General features: G+C 42.8%; 4 protein-coding genes across 5 annotated transcripts; 2 read left to right on the top strand and 2 right to left on the bottom strand.

The window, feature by feature from the left end:
• Window positions 1–3,511: 3,511 nt before the first annotated feature.
• RB195_024387 (uncharacterized protein) lies at window positions 3,512–17,973 on the bottom strand (the record flags this gene model as incomplete). Of its 2 annotated transcripts, XM_064212137.1 has the most annotated exons (12): window positions 3,512–3,520; window positions 3,689–3,782; window positions 3,839–3,913; window positions 4,030–4,167; window positions 4,216–4,356; window positions 11,783–11,922; window positions 15,246–15,390; window positions 15,444–15,579; window positions 15,692–15,833; window positions 15,886–16,014; window positions 16,102–16,176; window positions 17,899–17,973. In XM_064212137.1, the coding sequence occupies 12 exons, from the start codon at window positions 17,971–17,973 to the stop codon at window positions 3,512–3,514; spliced, it is 1,299 nt and encodes a 432-aa protein (XP_064068018.1). The 2 variants fall into 2 exon arrangements, with proteins under 2 accessions (XP_064068018.1, XP_064068019.1); XM_064212138.1 differs by lacking the exon at window positions 17,899–17,973.
• RB195_024388 (uncharacterized protein) lies at window positions 6,548–7,042 on the bottom strand (the record flags this gene model as incomplete). Its single annotated transcript, XM_064212139.1, has 1 exon — window positions 6,548–7,042. The coding sequence occupies one exon, from the start codon at window positions 7,040–7,042 to the stop codon at window positions 6,548–6,550; it is 495 nt and encodes a 164-aa protein (XP_064068020.1).
• Window positions 17,911–20,930, top strand: RB195_024386 (uncharacterized protein; the record flags this gene model as incomplete). Its single annotated transcript, XM_064212136.1, has 4 exons — window positions 17,911–18,059; window positions 18,121–18,237; window positions 18,312–18,562; window positions 18,622–20,930. 4 exons carry the CDS (start codon window positions 17,911–17,913, stop codon window positions 20,928–20,930), a joined length of 2,826 nt encoding a protein of 941 aa, XP_064068016.1.
• Window positions 18,648–20,930, top strand: RB195_024385 (uncharacterized protein; the record flags this gene model as incomplete). The annotated part of the gene is made up of 1 exon (XM_064212135.1): window positions 18,648–20,930. One exon carries the CDS (start codon window positions 18,648–18,650, stop codon window positions 20,928–20,930), a length of 2,283 nt encoding a protein of 760 aa, XP_064068017.1.
• Window positions 20,931–20,972: the final 42 nt, after the last annotated feature.

The following is a 20,972-nucleotide window of genomic DNA, read 5'->3' as shown; positions in this document are numbered from 1 at the left end:
GATCGATCGCAGATTCGAATCTGCCCTATTGCTCACCAACGTTTCACCCCTCCGGAGTCGACAAATTGATGCCAAACTTGTCTGGGAGGATAAAAACACTAACATGACACATGGGCGAACCCACGCAAGTCACTGCACAGGCCAATTACACGTTCGTGAATCTCAAGCGATTCTGAATTGAAGTAAACGTGGTAGAGCATCTCATGCGAATTGATTACTTTATCCTTTATCCCTTTATCCTCACCAGCCTATTCAAGTTAAGCTGATGAATAGACTGTTGAGGGGAACCATAACGTGTGAATAGAGGTGCATTCTAGCGCACCTCGTAATAATTGAAGCAATCCCCATGTCGTTTCTTACGATGATTACGTAGAGATGGGCGGGACCACGTGGTTTTCCGCATACTACGGCCCCGTATAGAAGCTTTCTATGACAGATCCACACCACATCAAATTTATGGTATGCTGCCTTCGAGGATAATAGCAACTATCAAGAGACACAAGAGTCATTGTTGTATGCTATGTACAAAGTTTTGAAAAGGATTATACTGGAGCTGCCTATCAAATATCGCAAAGAAACCACCTACGAAAATAAGCGGATGTGGGTGTTCTCCTTGAATGAAAATTAGAGTGCGCTAGAACATAAACCAACTTGCTTTTGTCCTAGCCGGTAGATGAGGTGTTGATCGTCAGGAAATTGTCTGACGTGTGGTTGGTATGGTTAATCCTCTGATACAACAGACGAAGTAGTTACTCACTACACCATTTTGAATTTCGTGGCGCGTTAGCATTGGTCAAAGAGGCGGAGCCTCGCGAAGCCGGATGTAAGTTTAGATAAATGTCCATTGATCTCAAATATGCTGACGATGTTAAAATTCTTGTGCGAAGCATCGCAAGACAACAACATTATCGAATTCGAATCAAACCCACTTACAACTTAGATACATCATTTTCAACTTGATGTATGTAAGCAAACGCGCGTCATCTCCTCAAGCTAGGAATCGGATCAAAGAGTAAACAGATGACCAATTGATCTACTACATGAGTCCTGTCTCAACATAGACTACATGTTCAAAAAAAAAAGCTGTTACGAGAAATATATACGACTAAGATGTGCTAAAGCCATTTCCGTATTCAACTCTTCTAGCTACGAAACGAAATAGCTGTAATCTACCCAAACTGCCAACTGGATCTACACGATCTGTTATTTCCCTAGCACATTCCATTCCTTTAACTATCGATTTCCCTATAGCAGGAGAATTGGGCAGCACCGCCTACGGTGATGGCAAAGGTCGACTGTACGTGAAAAAAGCACTCAGCCATCTTCTCGGCTTCCCTTGGCCTAGGGTATGCTTTAAGGAGTATGCAGGATTATGCATGAAAAACAACATCTGGCTTCGCTACCTACAGTAGCTACAGTCGGGTCAAAACGACATGAACCACAGTGCAGTTGGGCAAGGGGTTGCTCTCGAAGCGGCGCGGTGGAGATAGCGGTTGAAATCGAGTTGGGACCATTGCTGACTCCTTTCTCGGCAGGCCTCCGCAAGTCATTGTATAAGCCAACAAGCGTTCATAAAACCTCAATGATTCCGAATTGCAGTCAAGCTCCGTTGGAGCCCCCCTAGCTGATTGAGAGACTTTGTCCTTTAGAATTTTATACAGTAGTAGACATTTGAAAAACGATGCAATGCTTTGTAATTGCACGACCGCCACTTTTGAAACCGGATCTTTTGTGTCGCTTATAGTCGGATCAAAACGACATGAATCACGAATGTAGTTGCAGTGCATTTGCGTACGCATTCGAAGCAGCGCGGTGGAGATAGCACTTGGAACCGAGGTTGGACCGTCGCAAACTGCACGCTCTTAGCCGCTTCGGTGAAACGGAACAACCCTTCCATTAGACAGACGTTCTTGTAAACTTAAGAAAACTTCTCGAAAATATCGGATACACTTCACTTTCATTGAAGGACGAAGTACGATATCTTAATCGTAAACATCTCATCCGCCCATTTCCTATCACTTTTGACCTAAAACCATCTAAGGAGTTAATTTAATCAAAGGTAGCTATTTTCGACCGCTCGCTTGTGCACGCCGCACGTGCGCAAGGGTCGGACGTTTTCGCGTGACTTGTGCGAACAAACACCGTTCTCACGCTTTTTTTCAAGACGACTAAGGAGAATTGAGTGGAGCTACGCTAATACTCGTAATCTACACCCCAAACTCTATAATATCCCACAGATACTCCAACATTTTCCTGATGCATTGCCTTTAAGATCCGTTGGCATCAGCTCTGCATCACAGGTACATTTCTGAATAAGATTAATAACATTGCTGAACATACGCTTGAGAACTTCATTATAACTTATGTTAATTCCTAGTAAGGCGGCCACAAAATAACTAGCGAAGGCCAGTCGATGTATCAATAAATTAGTGTTCGTTAGTTTACCCTCTCAAACAAGTTTAGTTTAACAATTTATTTAGCGATGGGAGACTTGGGTAGTTTAGAACGAAGACTGGAAGGTCTAAAACAGTTTCGAACCACGAACCGCGTAGGAGAACTGTACCTCTTCTCATGCAACCACACCCGCGTTCAAAAAATTGGTTGAACGTAAAACCTTCAGCTTACCCCAATTACAAAAGCCAAGCCTTTCGAAATTTTGACTCATCAAAATTTAAGCAATCACCTTCACTGATTTGTCAATTATTAAATTGGATTTAATAGGCTGCTCAGTGCTTCTCCTAATACCCAATTTCGACAAAACCGCGTAGAATACAATGATAGTAGAATTATGATAATATAACAATATAATGTTCATTTGGTAACATCCATGCGATAATATAATTACTGCACGTACCCTGCTGGACTCTTTTAACTTTATCTGTGGATTGGAATCAAATCTAGTAAAAATAATAGTAATAAGAGACACATGTGGTGGCTAGACATAGCAGCTGAAATTTTAGTTGCTACTACATAGAAATCATTGATTTTCAGTGACTCCAGCAAAGGTAAAGATCTTTTCTTTTCTACAATTTTTATCGGTAATTGCTGTTCAGTTCTACTAACTTCAGTTCTCTTAAATTATTACTCTACAACAGTCGGGTTAACGTTACCAAAACCAAATGTATCGTACAGCACTTCTTGTATGGTAACTTTGCCTCATGGTCAATTGAATCCGGTTTTTTGCCTCAGAATAAAAGACTGAGTGTTGCCATCAATGGTGCGCTCAAATACTCTTACTTTTATGTGTTATCAGAAAAATTCATAACGTTATTTCTGGTCTTTTTAAAATGATTCTGAAGAAATCACTTGAACTCTATTTTTTCCGCAAAATTGTATTAAAAAAGAATTTCAATTCTTGTGGAAAATCTGAGCTGAGCATCTATGGTATCAGCAGCACTGCACAAACTGGTAGAAATAAGAAACAACGTTTTGAAAAAATATCAGAAATTTTTGCCTCCTGGTACACTGCGCCACTTAAATGCAACGAAATTCTTCTCACGGGCAGTACTTGTTACCACACCTGTAAATATTTTCATACTTAAGTCTTGAACAGACCTATAGAAACTTTTTGAACACGATGTATCGCTTAAGGTCATTTCCTATCGAAGCTTGGTTCACCAAAAATTTCTAAATTTTACAGCGCTTGGATCTTGCTTCAACTATAAAAAGGATAAACCACCAAAACTACCTCCATCGACCGACCGCTTGGTATTTCAACTTTGTAATCACGACCCCAAAAATACGCACACTGCTGATCAGCTGTAAACCTTTGACCGGGAGCCCTAGAAAGGAGCATTTAGAACTCAACATTTTGAAAGATCAAACTGAGTGCTACTGCCTTCCGTCTTGAAGATGATTGCGCCCCAACAGCCCAGGAGAACCGTCACGCAAGCAATTGCCCTTTCCGGACTCGCTGTAATGTCCGAATTAATTGTTTAACTTGAAAATCAAGTCTTTATAGTAAGATTTCGCCACTTCTATGCAACGAGATCAATCTTCAGAAAAATTTTGAGTAGTACTGTAACTTACTCCAGCTGTAACAAAAAAGCGTTGAACTCTCGAACCGAACATTGCGACCATGTTGTTTTACCAGCGCCATTCACAGCAGACATGAGACAACAAGATTTACTGCACTGATTTTGCACTCCATCATGAACCATGCCCATACTTAAGCATTATTTCAGAATGGATTGTTAGGAAATAAGCAAAACTCACTTGTGCCCCATCTCATGTGCAAGTACAAATGATCTGCCTAAATGTAGGCCTTCAACCAAAGAGCATGCAAACAGTTGATCGCACATCCTTGCAACTGGCGCCACACCGGCCACAGAGGCAGTTGTGTGATATATATCGTAACTGAAGATACATACATATATCGTAACTAATATTTCTGAGACAAGTACCGGAACTGTTACTAGACTGTTCTAACTTACATTTAGCAGATATCCTCTGCCATCTCTATTCAATTAGTAACAACACAAACACTAAGGTAACACTAGATAATCTCTCAGGTGAGTCTCAGATATCCGTGGGATTATAGGAAAGTTTGAAAGAGCTGCAAATCTGAAGCGATGCGAAGTAGAGAAGCAGCTGCACATGCAGCATTACGTGTCTTCTGCCTACGGTCGCGCTATTCTTGCTCGGGTCACAGCCGCCATGTTCGAAGGAGTCCGGATCCTGACCGGCTAGAATCGAAGCAATGCTGGTAAGAAGGTAATCGTCGTCTTCGTTGTGGATTGCTAATTGGGTACCAATCATCGTGTAATCCGTAACTGATGCTTCGGGGAGGCAGAAAAAGATATCGAAATCATAATCTTCTTCTTCCTTGTGCCACAGCCTGACTGCTCCACACCTTTTTTCATCATTTTGTAGAGAATTTTTCATTTATTCTCTCATCGTTTTATGTTACGGTCTTCTTTTTGTGCCTAGACTTGCTATATTTCCAGCATTTCCTGTTGTTTTCCCCCGTAAATTACTACTCTCTCTCTTGATTTTATCTTATTTTCACTTCCGACTGCTGGTCTTCTAGAATATTGCACACCTGTTATTGACCTTGTTATTGAGGCTGTGTGTAGAAGACCGTGAAATTCATTGCGGAAGACTATCCTGGCTTGGAAAAGGGTAATCAAAGTTGCTCTTTATATTTGTTCCACTTATGGATCCTTTTTTACTTGTAAAACTAATCAAAGAAACTCCCCTTGTTCCTCTCAGTGATCGCATCTTCACCACTTGATCTCTATTTCACTCCACTTTTTTCACTCATTTTCATGCACATTTGTCATATCTGTGCATTAGTGTAATGTGCAATATGGTTTAATGTCCTCGCAAGTGTAGATAAGAAGGACAAGCCCAGGGAAGGTTCTAAACTTGTTGAGCGGAGAAAAGCATGGGAATAAGACACGACTCCTCTCTGAAAGGGAAGGGAATATAGGAATGGAAGGAGCAAAGGTCGAGCAGAAGTGAGCTGCCTGAGGAGTTTGACTCCGGCGCTGGGAGTTCCTACTGAGTTCTTGCTTTCATCACCTTATATATGAATTCAATAGCAACTAATATCAAAAACGCACAAATTGTGTTAACATTGTGAACCTCAGATAGTCATTAGTAATTCCATGTAAAGAGCACTTCGAGTGATATTTCTGAAGTATTTAGTGAAAGAAAGCTTGCTCTACAAAATGCTCGAACGAAAAAAATGTAGGAAAACGAGAAGCGAGAAAAGCACGAAGTTTAAATTGTGATAGAGAAAATCCTACAACAAGCCAGAAACAGAACATTTTATAGAGTATGGTGTGAGTTACTAGACACTAATCAAGATCAGTAGGCTGTAGAAATCAGAATTTTAGCAACTCTTTCCAGTCCAAGGAACGACGACTTGCTTCGACAAATAATCCTAATTTGGATGGAGTGTCTAGAAACTCCTATTTGCAGATTTTCTCGTTTCCAGTTGGTCAGATACGCTGAAATTTGGGATGAAAAGATCCAAAAAACTTGGAATTTCCAGTTTGTCTCAACAAAACTCCGAAAACTAGCAGATATTGACCTCACTTACTTGACTCAATCGGCGGGCTGACGTCATCGCCTGGAGCGATTACCCACATCTTCGCCGAGGTGTACCTTCCTTGAACATAGCTCTGCCCAACCCTCTCGATCTTCTGCGAGAGCTTGCACGAAATCAATCCGTCTGTCGATATTCCATATCTCGCGAAAACTTACGTCTCGCCTAAACTGCCTATCCTGGCCGAATATCCTTAGGTCCTCTTTCACCACCTCAGCCTTTAACTTCCGTTTTCGGCCAGGTGGCTTCTTTCAGCTTGAACCTGAAAAACTCTTCAACACTCGTTGAACAATCCGATCTGCTGGTCTCCTTAATATATGTCCAAAGAAGCAAAGATGATCATGTGTAGCCACTCTCGATGGCGGTGTAAAATGTTGACATCTTCGTCTCATCTGCCGGTACAACACATCAATTTCCGCGTAAAGCTCTTCATTGTGGCACATCCTAAGCCAGAAGTAGCCAAGCAGCCATCTAAGCAGCTTCCTTTCTGTGCAATCAAGCTTCTCCATCACCATAGACGGTGCTGCCCAAGCCTCCGACCCGTACAACATGATGGGGCGAATTGAATATAGGCAATCTCACAGCTTGTCTTCGTTGATGATGAGAAACGAGACATTTCTTTGAAAACTTTAATAGTGAAGTGACCTCAGCACATCTTTGCTGAGCGTCTTTCTCGTAGCAGCCGTTGTACCGGATGCAGCCCAAGTAGCAAAACTCATCGTTCGACCGGTTTTCCGTACATCCTGATTCCCGTTCGAGTTCTCGAACGGGAATCAGGATGTACGGAAAACATTCAAACAAAGAATTCCACATCTGCTTGCGTTTATCAGGGCGTAGACGTAGTCCATAGGCTGCAACCAGCTTCGATACAAGTTTCGTACTGCTTTCCGCGAATATAACAACATCGTCAGCGTACGCAACATTGATCAAGGGGTGTCCTGATGGTGCTAAGATGATATCGACAGGGCACTGATTTACTGTTCTACGCATAATATCGTCAATTTCGAAATTAAACAGGAATGGTCCTGCCACTGCCTCTTGTCTTAGTTCACTTGCCACCTCAAACGGTGTTGTACATCTGGTTGGTTATCAAGCTGCAGCAGTTTTTTGTTGGTTCGTGTCATCAAGCAAGTGAACGAACTTTCCTGATGCTCTATCGGCGCAGTACGCGTTGAGAAGACGGTTCCGATAAGGAGAGTCGAAAGCGGTCTCAAAGTGCAGAAAGGATAATTGCATCGGCTTTGAACACCGCTGCCAGTATTCGATCACTCTCCTGACGATGAACACCTGATCAATCGTAGATCGGCCAGGACGAAAGCCAGCTTGCTCGTCTTTCTTCGCGATGTTTGATAAGCCGGTAAAGGTTAATGAGCTCCAAAACCTTGTGAAAAAACACGCAGCAACGAGATTCCTCGATAGTTACTAGGACCCTTGACGAATAACTTGTTATAGAGTAGAATTATGATAACGTGTCTCCACAGGTAGGTATACTTATGTTCATCCATATTGAGCGAATGATCTTTGTGATCTCACGAATCCCCGACGGAGAAAGATATTTCAGCATTTCCACGCTAATTCCGCCGTCTCCGCCAGATTTTGCATTTCTCATCTTTTGGATACACATTTTCATCGTTGACCGCGATGTCGGTCTATAAACGTGGTCGAATTCAGGATCTTAAGGTGCTCGCCGGTTCAGCAAGGTCTTGAAGTGATCCCTCCAAATTGGAAGGGTTGCTTCACCGACAGCCACTGCATAGGCAGTGTTGAGGACTCGAGAACTTTTTTATCTTGCCGCCATATTCCTTTAATTTCCGCGGGTTCTTGCCCTCTCATCCCCTTTCAAACGCCTTCGCTCTTGACGTCCACTCGTTATCGCGGTTTTGTTGTACTTGTCAACGCAACTTCTTTCTCAGACCCTTTACCTAGTGGAAATTGCCATTGCTGAGGGCGACACATACAGAATTATACGAGGATTTTGTTTCTGTAGACGCAAACGTAAGTTTCTTTGAGGCATTGGAACCGGAATTGTTTCCCTTGCAGCGCCCTGGATGCACTTTGTAAAGGAATCCGCATCACAAAGCTTCTTCCTGGTCCGTATTCACACCTAAATAGACACACTTGGCGGAAATTTGTTCTGCATCCTTCTTCATTCATATGTGTCATGTCGATTTTCGGTTTAGGAGGTATTCCTCGGTTCCTCATGTGGGACCGTATATTAAGGCTGAGAAGAACTAGACGGTGGTCAGAGTCGAAAGCAACATCCCAAACAGCTCTGAATTTTCGGATATCCGACTAACGAATGTTCCTCGTCAGAATGCAGACAAACTTTAGTTTAAGAGTCCTCACCTTCCGCTTGCAGTGTTCTTCAGGCGTTGAAAGGGTCGACCTCTGCCAGATGAGCTAATGACGTCGATGATTCTTCTTAAATGTAGAAGTAATTATGAGGCCCATCCGTTCACATAGGTCGATCAGACGGTCACCGTTGTCCGACGTGCCATCAGCCGGATAATACAACCTTCCTAGCACATCGGGTTGTTCTTCGAGTCCCATCTTCGCGTTTGCGTTGATTCCGACAACAACCACCTGCTGGCTGGGTATTTTGACATGAATTCAATTGATCATCGTAGAAGGCGTTTATACTCTTGTCCTCAACGGTTTCGGTAGGTGCGTGGGCACTTACGACTCGGAGTTTACGTCTTCTGCAATCCCGTACAAATGTCGTACAAACGCGCATCTAGACGACGCTCAGCCAAATTCCTCCACCAGGTTCTTGTAAACGTTCCCCACAGGTATCGCGCAGACACCTACTCTCTTCTTATCAGAATCACTGCAGTATATGGTGTAATTTTCTATGCTGATGACGGGGATCTCATGCGTATTTCCTACAGTGCAGCAAACGGCACACAGAGATATCACAGAAGCCTAGACAGACGGTTTGTTCGAGATCATTCAACAGCGTTCGCCAGTTCAGCGTGATGAAACGAACGGTTGTTGCCAAGAATTCCATGCTCCCGTCAGGCGTCAGGTGACGTTCAGGTTAAGGGTTTTGGCGATGTGGTGAACGACAGCACCTTGCGATATATATATATATATATATATATATATATAAATGTATTGTAATGTATTGCAATTGCAATGTATGGGAATCTTTCGCCATATAGCACTGCAGGTTATATAGCTCGTATGCTTCCACTGCGGTCACTCGAACGCTTGACTGCGTTTATTTGAAGGTCTCACCCCACGAATCTGAGGTGGTACGGATTTCAGTTGGGGTATTCGTATATGGGATCGTAGATTATGGAGAGAGAGAGATGGGTGATTCCGTCCATTTCGAATCTAATCGCAGACGGGGTTGGGCGGAGCGCAAACAAATGTTGTTTCTAATGACGGGTTGTGTTGCGCATTGCAACACAACCCGTCATTAGAAACAACATTTCGGGGTCGTTCGTTTCCACTGATGCAATGAGAAATGGACGAAATCACCCCCCGCCCCTCCATGATCTACGATCCCCAATATGATTACTCCACCTTAAATTCGTACCACCTCAGATTCATGGGATGATGTCTTTAAAGCGAGGCCACCACGAGCAGGTAGTAATCGGACTTGTATAGGCGGTCAGCAGACATTAAAAACAGTAACTTATCCTTCTTGATGTGTAAATAATCTCCTGCGAAATTAAGTGTTTCTCAAGGTCTCCTAAAGCATTTTTCAAAGTTCCCACGAAGCTAATAACCACATTTCTTCCTATGAAAACTAATGTCGGCGAGAACAATTGCAAGCACTGAAAAACCAACTGCACCGACAGCACTTGGTCTCACAGCTTTTCAAGACAGGGGTCTCAGCACTCAAAGACACGCAGGACCACAGAGTTCCGACTTCCGATTAGTCTATTGATAATCATTTTTTGTCCATGTCTAACTTTGCTTCTATGTTGAAGATGACGTTAGTCAACTACTACCAAAAGTGTCTTCTCATCTATCAAGCAGTTCATAGTTCCTTGAACGTCTTAAAAATGCCATATTCGAACAAAATTGTGTCATGAAATCATTTGACGTGACGTCTTTGTACACAAACGTTCAAAAAAAAACAGGCGTTACAAGCGTTATCTGAAATGCTAGATAGACACGGCTATAGTATAGAAACTTTTAGTCTAAACAAACAACGTATAATGATCCTGATCAACGAATGCCTCCAGTGCAATATTTTTAAATGGTCAGGAAAATATCTCTCTCAAATAAGAGGACTTGCTATGAGCTAAAAGCTTGCTCCCGATCTTGCCGTTTGCTTTATGAACAGAATAGAACATCCAGTGATTGAATGTCTTCCACAGATGTACTGCCGTTATATTGATGATTGCTTCATTATAACATCAACGCAATCCGAAATGGACGAATGCTTTAGAACTTTGAATGAACGATCGCAGTACATAAAACTCACTCGAGAACAACCAAAAGGTGGTTGGCTGCCTTATTTAAATGCTCAAATAAAACTACACAATGGTATTGCAAGTGTGAAATGGTATCGCAAGGAAAGCTGGAAAAACACACTGATAAACGCAAAGTCAGCCCATCCTAATGGCATGAAAATGCAATTATCCGAAATATGATCAAAACAGCAACAGCAATGTGCACAGGGGGTAGAGAACGGGAGGAATCACTAAAACTAGCCATAAGCATAGCTAGTTCAAGTGGTTACACGAGATCGAAATCTAACACCCAATCGAATTACGAACAACACAGTGAGGATCCCACGTGAAGGTAGAATTCCTTTGTGCATCCTCTGCATCTCGTCTCTGACTCCTTAACTGCTGCTATACACCGGAGTCTTCTGCAAGCACAGCTGCAAGATGATGTTGTGTTGGTGAACATCCCGAACGACAGCATCAAGCGACAGTTAGCTCGCAATAGATTCTACGATAGGCAATGCGGGTCAGAATGTTGCGTGGTTTGTCCATTCGGTAAGGCCACTGATTGCACGAACATCGGAGTTATTTACCAAATAGAATGCTTAACGTGCAACGTCATTTATATTGGAGAAACTGGAAGGATGCTGAACATGCGTATCAAGGAACATTTGGTTGGTAGAAAGCGAGGGAGTTCGATGACACCGTTAGGGCGCCACAAAAATGATAAGTATAATGGAAATGAGTTTGAGGTAAAATGCACGATATTAGCGCACGAGAAAGAAATCAGCAAAGAAGGCATTGGAAGCATTCTGGATTTCCATCAGGAATCCGTCCATGAAAAACAAAAATGAGTGCTTATCAATTACCAATGACTTCTTACCGTTCGTAACACTCTGTGAGCTATTAGTACCTATCTCTCGAAACTTTAAATGAATTTAATACGTGCTGAGACCCCATACATTCACTTCAAAACGTTGCTTTGCTCAGCACACCAGTTTTCAATTCGGTGTAGCAAAGACTCAACACTGACGACGTTTTTTCTGGTTTCAGAAATGGAACAAGTGAACATAGATTACGTATCCGTCAGAAGTGACGGATTAGCTCTGTCGGTTGACAGAAATTTCATGCAAGTAAGAGACATTGTTGGACAAGACTACAAAGAGTGTTTACCGTTCCTTCTTTTTTCCTTCAACAGGCCCTTCATGTGGTCTCAAAGAAGTTTTTCATACATATTATGCAAGCGGATGTCTGAGGTTACACAGGTCACAATACTCTTACGTATTTTGATGATAAAATGCAACTCTGAAGAATACCTTCTACGCACCCTGTGAGCAAAACACCATGATCCCAGTGTCCGACATCAGTTAGGTCAGTTCCAGGATTGATATGTGCTTGATGGCGACAGAACGCATCTAGTAAGCTCTGAGCTTGGCCGTTCTTGTGAACGAATGTTGCTAAGTTGCTCTAAAAATCGTCATGGAACACTGTCATAATTATAACGAACCACTGTGTAGAGACTACTTAGCCGATGTAGAAGAGCTGTGAGAACAACATGTTATGATTATGAGATGTGGCAATTTGACAAATAAATCTACCCCGTTTCCTGGTCTTTGAACCTTGTTAGCTTCCATATTTCTCTAACGATGTTTTGTCCAACATATTGATACCATGGGAATCTTAGTCTCAACAACTTGAAGATGGCTTCACCGATTTTGAAGAAAACACCCCGTACAACTCTAGACACCCAATCTGCATGCGTGCAAGTAAGCCGTAGCTCAGATTGTGACTAGCATTTAGGTAACACCTCGAACCAAGCCAGCGGCAAAAAAAGCCCTGTTGATAGCTTGCTATACATTCTGATTATTCACTCAGATTCCTTGTAGAACTAAAAAGTGCCTTCAATGTCTCACTAGCAATGACGCCAGTCGTTCGTGCAACTGCCGTACATGTCACATTTGAGTGATCAGCCTTATGCCAAAAGCAGGGTCACGCGTGGTGATGGGACAGAACACTCTCGAACCCCATCCCTCCACTCCTTTTTCTTCTTCTTCTCCTATTTTGCTGCGACAGTTGTTGCCAATTCGATATTGGAAATTTCGTGTGTTTAGAAAAACCAAGATCGAAAATTAGCCGAATAACAAATGGGAAATGCAGAATACGGTAGCTGAAAAAAGCAAAAAAAAAACCATGTAGTAGAAAAAGCAAATTAGCCAAAAAGTTGTCCAAATATTGGTAGTGGAATGGTTTCATTTTTATTCTAAAATCGATGCGGTATTTTCAAATACTCATTAAAGCACGCAATACGACAAAGGAAAAAGAAGAGTGAGTAAGGGGCACAAATTGCAGAAGAACAATTTAAAAAAAAACCAAAAAATCGACATTTCCTAACAACAGTGTGAAATGGGATGATACAGGTCCGACACCCCGCTGAGTCAAATTTACACAAAAGAATTAGAAACTTCAAACCACTTCTAAAAGATGAACAATTCAATTATACGTTGTTTTCAACAGTTTTAACGTGGATTAAATAGAAATTAATTGCCAAAAAAGCTCAGATTCTGAGCACATTGCCAGATGTAGAAGATCGCAGATAACTTCGTGATGAGAGGAGCTAGAGTAATATTATAGGTAGTTTCTCAGAGTTTTTCAGAGAAAATTTGCCCTACAAAACAGTCATGCCTCTTTTTTTCCCATCTTCTAGTCTTTTTGGAACTTATATTCGAAAATTTGGAAAAACGACGAAATTCTGGTTGGAAGGAGATCTGCAAAACATTAAGTTGCTCTAAACAATTGGACTTTGTTTGACTCGAGAGCAGAAATCGGGAATTTGTGACGCTTTCCCATTGCAGAAAAGCGGAGTTTTAATAATTCACCTTCTTTGTCTTTTCAGATTCTTCTTCTTTTAGAAGTGATTACAAGTCTCTAAATGTTTTCACGAAAATCTTACTCAGCGGACTGTCGAACCTGACCGCTTGCATTGTCATATTGTCTACATAATGCGCATTGTTAAAATGAAATGTTAATGCTTCTATGTTACTTTCCTACGCCTGGAACTTAATATAATATTTTATAATATATGTAATTATTTTATACTGCGTAATATTGTTTTGGTTGTCATGCTACGCTCCGTTTACTGCTGCCCACCGCACACTCCCTTGCAACTACTTCCTACTCAATGGAAACACATCACACACTTGACCTTGGCCAAAGGAAACTCCTTCTGCTCAAATTCTTCTGTTTTTTTTCTTCTGTATATGAATCCTAATCCCTCGGTCCATTTAGCCAATATGCAGCTCGCTGTAGTGCAAAACCTTGGTCCAAAAACGCCGTGAATATTGAACATGACTCCAAATAGTACCTCATTCGTGAAGCATAATGGTGACGATCTGAATTTCTGGGAAAAAATCCAAATGCTAAGAGTCAATGTTGCTATTTCTGCCAGAAAGGTCCAGGCGCATATGCTATATATTATTTGTGTTATCTACAGCAAATGCACATTTACGCAAACCCAAGCTGTCAGCGTTTATTTAAAGGCAACGTATTACTATTTTGACGTGGTGTGGAAACCAGAGCGAAAACCTAGCGTTCGGGTTGTAGATTACGGAAAACAGCTTGGTTTCGCTCATCGTTCCCCAATCGTCGTATAAAACAGCGTAAGGACCGTGTTTTTCCCTACGAGGTGCGTTATAACACGTCTTCTTGTACACGCTCTAATCCCCTCAGCGGCCTGTTCATTGGCCTTACTTTAATAGGCTGGTGTGGAATAATTATTGGTCTTCGACCGCTCGACGCTCGTATACAGGCGTGCTGCAACTTATTTCGTAGCAAAGACAAGACCACATCAAAATCGTGACATGCTGATTTTAAATTAGAGCGTTTCGGTCGAAACAGTTGTACTAACTCTTGGTATCCAGATTTCCCACAGAAATTATTATCGCTACGTTGTAATTTTCGATTTGGGTAGTTTTCTAACTTACCTGTAAGACAAATCAGATTACGTTTTCGTGTTGTGACAGGTTGTATGTAGGCTAAGCGGGCTGAATAATGATTGTTCACATAAATGAGCACTTGAGCAGTAAATGACGAGGGGATTCCCTTCAACAGAGTGACGATGAGTTTAATGTGACATGTACGACACCTGGACGCAAAACTGAAATCACCGAGAAGAAAATAGTTGGAGCGTTCTTGCCTTTGACAGAAGAACTAAATGAGAACAATCGGAATGAATGCTTGAAATCCACTAGTGCACTATTCCCTTTCCTATCGTTGTGTGACTTAAGAACCCAAATGTCAGTCACAAACTTTAATTTTGAAAATTACGAACAAGTGGTTTCGATATTTGCTACGCGCATCGTCGATGTGTTAACGTGTTTAGATTTTCCAGAATGGTCTCACTGCTTTTGAGCAAAACACCTTCATATAACTATAGGTAAGGAAAGCATATGAGAAAACTGTGATATACACATATGATATGCTTCAGAAAATTTCATTTCGATGTTGCCTAAAGAGAACCGTTCCTCGTCACCCATCATGAATTCTAATGACCTGCATCTTTTTTTTTAGTTTGGAGCATCTAAAGTCCTCGAAGAGGTGTTGCACATCCTACAAGTACCTGGAGGCTTTTTTTCTGTTCTAAGAAGGTTTTGTTTGTTACTGTGTAATACGATGCTATGAGCTATAATACTATGAACATGGTGATGATGAGGAGGAGGTGATGGTGAATAGGGATGACTATCTTCATCGAAAAAGAATGCAATATGGGCTACGCACACAGCAATACCACTTACCGGTTGTGACTTCCACATTTCAAATCTTACTATGACGATCTCCAGATTAGGCGAAAGTGTTGGCTGCTGGTAAAGAACGTGAACGTTATTGATAAGTGCTAGCGAGAAATCTAATAAGTGTTGTTCAGCGTCTTGGACGTATTCTCTGAAAACATACCCCTGCAATACCATTCAAGATTATATTGATTGATTGTTTACCTTTGAAAGTGTTCAAATAATTGAGAATCGAGAAATAGACCGATTTCTAAGGTGATGGGGTCCATGTTCGGAAAAACGAATGGTGAGTCCAAATTTGCTGACGAGGGTACCGTGTAGTTGAGGGAAAGGATTTTCGCTAGAAAAATCTTTGTTTACTAATCGTTGTGTATTAAGAGGTTCTTACAAAAAAATGACTTTGCAGGAATGATGGTAGTGTTGATGGTAACATAATTCTGGGCAACACAAACCTGCGATCGAATCATCCGTACTTTCACTGGTGTCACAGAAAGGCTCGTTGATCTCGTTCAATCTTATGACATCTTCCTCAACATTGCGCTCGAACTTCGTTAGTAGACTCGGAGAGCGTTTGAATACAAAGTGCTCTCCAGACTGTAAAGTTATGACTGAGTTTCTGTCAATGATTGTGCAACATGTAGATTACACAGTGATGTTGAAGTCGGTGAGGGATGGATTGCAAAACGACGAAGTGATCGTTCATTACTAGAGTACCCATTAATGAGCGGCAATCCGATATTGCAACAGGTACTCCGCCGTGTGATGAAACAGTACCCTGGAATCGAATCTTTAAAGATATTGGGAAACTGACGAGATACTCTGCAGCATAGAGTAACCTCATGCATAAAATTATTTGTGAAACCTGAAAATGACAGTCGTGCTCCAGATCCAGACCTTTCTTCTCCATCACTTCTGTACCATTTCGAATGACAGTCATCTAAAATAAATCTCAAGCACTCGTATAATCCGCATCTAGAAATCCTAAGAAATGGGTTCTGCGCACAATTGAGCGTATTTTGAGAATTTTCATAGGTCTCGTATTTATTACCAATACACGGCATAGAACCGTATAAGGTTTAAGTTTTTTAGAGGCGTATCGGTCTTGTATGAGTTGCACCTTCGCTGTTGAAAATCAATCAAGAAGGAGACAAAAAGCTTGTTTTGTGCGGGAATTAATCATTTTTGCTTTGGTGAAATGTTTGTCTATGTTTTGCATCATATTGTTTTGTGTAAAGGCAGCATACCACTGAGTGCTGAGGTATCTCCACAAATATATAAGGTTATGGATGCAAATCGCAGGCATGAGCGCGATTACGCTCAGTTCCAACTAATTATCCAGAATATCACAGATCCTGAGACTTTTGCATACGTGACATTTGTAAGGTGCCTCGTTGGGGGATCAGGTGCGAGAAGGCCGTGTCGTACGTCTTTTCGTCTTTTCTGAATGACTACGGGAACTGAGTGTGATTGCGCTCATGCTTATGAACTACATCTCTAACTCTATCTATTAGTGGAGAGATGCCGACACCCACAATTTCGTGATATGCTGCTTTCAACTGTAACGTAGGCGTAACATGCACCTATATCCTAGCCTCGCTCAGACGCAATACACCTCAAATAGGCGAGCGCCAAAGAGCTAACGTAGGTGTCTTTTCGTTGACTGCCCACAGAAGACGGAAGGACTTATCCTTTATTGTAACAACTGCTAAAAATTTTTATTCACTGTGCAATCCGGAAAACTGCGTGTTGCAACGTAACTAAACTTAACAAGTGGCTGATGGTCATCTCCAACAATAATTGTCAAAAATCCGTGCGGAACACAGGTGACTCTGCAATATTACTTACGTTACCCCATGTAAAATTCGGTTGGACGTTTTGGCTTTGTATGTGTGCACACATAATTCCTTCGATTTGCATCTCATTTCTTGTAAAGCTTGTTTTATTCCCTGCAGAACCCATTTCTTAGATCTTCTAAACAGCATAACGGATCCTGGGAACGGATTCGGCTTTTGTAACATAAGGAGTGTAGGCCCGAAAACCACCATAAACAGTTTAGAAAACAAGTGCGAAGTGTCGAACTGACGCCAAGGCTTCTATATTTGCTAATTACTCTCCAGCACTGTCCCACACTCCCCATAATCTGCCACCGTTCGCGTTGCGATAACGTAACCGGAAAGCAAGAAAAAGTTGGAAATTTAGAACAGTGAAAAATTATGAGAGAACTTGGCAATTTTTGCATCCTTTCACTTCTTTGCTCTCTCGATTCAGAATTGAATACGAAAACTGTCTTTAAAAAACATCGGTACTGTCTAATTGTGATTAAACTTACGAAAAGGTCTTGATCAAGACCGCAGATCTCCTCACCCAATCAGTATATACAGCTCACTATGTAAATATATCGATTCTCTTATGAAATCCTCTAAAGTACAGCAGTCACTGTGAGTGATTAGTGTTGATCAACCAATCATTCACAGTGACTGCTGTATTTTAGAGGATTTCATAGCACCAGGCAATCTATTCTTCTTTTATTATAACATTTATGTACAATATGGGGGTCGCGTATACGAGTCTGATTGCTACCTGCACGTGGTGGCCCTGCTTTAACTAAACGCAATCAGGCGTTCGAGTGTACGCATTGCGAACGTACGAGCTATATAACCTGCACTGCTATATGGCGAAAGCTTCCCATACATTGCAAAAAGGTGCTGTCGTCCAGCACACCGCCAAAGCCCATAACCTGAAAGGTCAACTGCTTGAAGAGAGCATGGAATTTGGAACATGGAACAACTGCCTAAAGGGAATCTTTGGCAACAACCATTCGTTTCGTCACGCTGAACTGCCGAACACTATCGAGTGAACTCCAACAAGCCGCTCTATCCAGACTTCTGCGATATCTCTGTGTGCCTTTTGCTGCACTGCAGGAAACACGCAGAGGGATCAGCCCGTCATCAGCATCGAAAATTACACCATATACTGCGGCGATGCTGATGAGAACAAAGTAGGTGGCTGAGCGATAGCTCTGAGGAACGATTACAAGAACCTGGTGGAGGAATTTGGCTCAACGTCGTCTAGATGCGCCTTTCTACGACTGCAGGATCGCAGAGGACGTAAACTCTGGATCGTAAGTGCTCACGCACCTACGGAAACCGCTGAGGACAACAGTAAGGACGCCTTCTATGATGAACTCAATGCGTTGATGTCTAAAATACCAAGCCAGCAGGTGGTCATTGTCGGAATTAACGCAAATGCGAAGATGGGACTCGAACAGCAATCCGATGTGCTAGGAAAATGGTACTATGCAGCGGAGCGCATGTCGGACAACAGTGACCGTCTGGTCGACTTGTGCGAACAGACGGGCCTCATCATTGCTTCCACGTTTAAGAGGAATCATCGACGCCATCAGCTCACATGGCAGGGTCAACCCTTTTAACGCCTGAAGAGCAGCGCAAGCGGGAGATGAGGACTCTTAAACTTCAGTTCGGCTACGTTCTGGCGAGGAACATTCCTCAGTCAGATATCCGAAAATCTAGAGCTGTTTGGGACGTCGCGTTCGACTCTGACCACCGTCCAGTTCTTCTCAGCTTCAAGATACGGTTCCACAAGAGAAACCGAGGAGTTCCTCTTCAACCGAAAATCGACATGGCAGGTCTGAAAGACGATGAATGCAGAAGAAAATTCCGCCAACGTGTGTCTATTCATGTTGGAGTACGGACCAGGAAGAAGCTTAGCGATGCGGATTCCTTCACAAAGTGCATCCAGGACGCTGCAAGGGAAACGCTCCCGGTTCTGTTGCCGCGGAAGAAGTTTGCCTTTGCATCTGCGGAAACAAAATCCACATACAATTCTGTATGTGTCGCGCACAGCGCTGGTGACTTCAACCAGGAAAAGCGTCTTAGAAGGAAGCTGCGTCGTCAACTGCAACAAGACCGCGATAACGAGTGGACGTCAAGAGCGATGGAGTTTGAGAAGGCGTGGGAGGACAGGAACCTGCGGAAAGCCTACGCTCTACTAAAACAGTATAGCGGCAAAATGAAAAGATGTTCCCATGTCCTCAGCACTGCTAATAAGGTAGCTGTCGGTAAAGCAACTTTTCCAATTTGGAAGGAACACTTCAAGACCTTGCTGAACTGGCTAGCACCGTCAGCTCCTGAACTCGAACACGTTCATAGACCGACATATGCGGTTAACGAGGAGCCACCGACCGAGTTGGAGGTCCTGGTCTGTATTCAGAAAATGAAGGATGGAAAATCTGGTGGAGACGACGGGATTAGCGCAAAAATGCTAAAATATCTTCCTCCGTCTGGGATTCGTGAGATGACAAAGATCATCCGTTCAATATGGATAAACGAAAGGTTACCTGATTCGTGGAGACACGCTATCATAATTCCCCTCCACAAAAAGTTATCCGTCATGGACCCAAGGAATTATCGAGGAATCTCTTTGCTGCGTGTTATGTACAAGGTACTGCAGCGCATTATCCTGGACCGACTCATTAAACATCGCGAAGAAACAACGCGCGACGAGCAAGCTGGCTTTCGTCCTGGCCGATCTACGACTGACCAGGTGTTCATCGTCAGGAGAGTGATCGAAATCTGGCAGCAGTATTCGAAGCCAATGCAACTAGCGTTTCTGGACTTTGAAGCCGCGTTCGACTCTCCTCACCGAGGCCGTCTTCTCAACGCACTTCGCGCCGATGGAGTACCAGGAAAGTTCGTTCGCTTGCTTGATGACATGAATCAACGAACAATTGCTGCAGTTCGAACACCAGCCGGATGTACAGCACCGTCTGAAGTGGTAACTGGAGTAAGACAAGGGGCGGTGGCAGGACCCTTCATGTTCAATTTCGCCATCGACGACAATATGCGAAGAACAGTCGACCAGTGTCCTGCCGACATTGTCTTAGCACCATCAGGGTGCCCCTTGACTGACCTCGAGTACGCCGACGATGTTGTTATATTCGCGGAAATCAGTACTAAACTTCAACATGTTGACAACCTTGTATCGAAGCTGGCTGCAGCCTACGGACTACGCCTACGCCCTGATAAATGCAAGCAGATGTGGATCTCTTCAAGACCTCGAACGGGAATCAGGGTGGACGGACAACCGATAAAACTCGTCGATGAGTTCTGTTACCTGGGCTGTATGCTGAAGAACAACGGCAGCTACGAGAGAGATGTTCAGCAAAGATGCGCTAAGGCCGCTTTTGCATTTAACTCCTTAACGAAATGTCTGTGGTCGACCCCCATCACCAACGAAGTCAAGCTGCGAGTCTACCTATCCGCAATTCGTCCCATCATGATGTACGGATCGGAGACTTGGGCAGCACCATCAACGGTTATGGAGAGGCTTGACTGCACGGAACGAAAGCTGCTTAGACGGCTACTTGGCTACTTTTGGCTTAGGGTATGCCACAATGAAGATCTTTACGCAGAAATTGATGTGGTTTACCGGCGGATGACACGTGGAAGATATCAACATCTTGCACCGCCTTCGAAAGCGGCTAAAGTAAATCGTCTTCGCTTCTTTGGTCATATATTAAGGAGACCGGCAGATCGCCTTGTCCAACGAGTTCTGAAAATTCGAGGTTCGAGCTGGAAGAAGCCACCTGGCCGAGAACGGAAGTTCTGGACTGAGGTAGTAAAAGAGAACCTGAGGACACTCGGCGAAGATGCGGGTAATCGCGTCAGGTGATGACATCAGCCGCCGATTCGGTCAAGTAAGTCATGTACAATA

The sequence above is a fragment of the Necator americanus genome, chromosome X (genome assembly GCF_031761385.1).
Source record: "Necator americanus strain Aroian chromosome X, whole genome shotgun sequence".
NCBI classification, from domain to species: Eukaryota; Metazoa; Nematoda; class Chromadorea; order Rhabditida; family Ancylostomatidae; genus Necator; species Necator americanus.
This window is presented reverse-complemented; position numbering and strand designations above follow the sequence as displayed.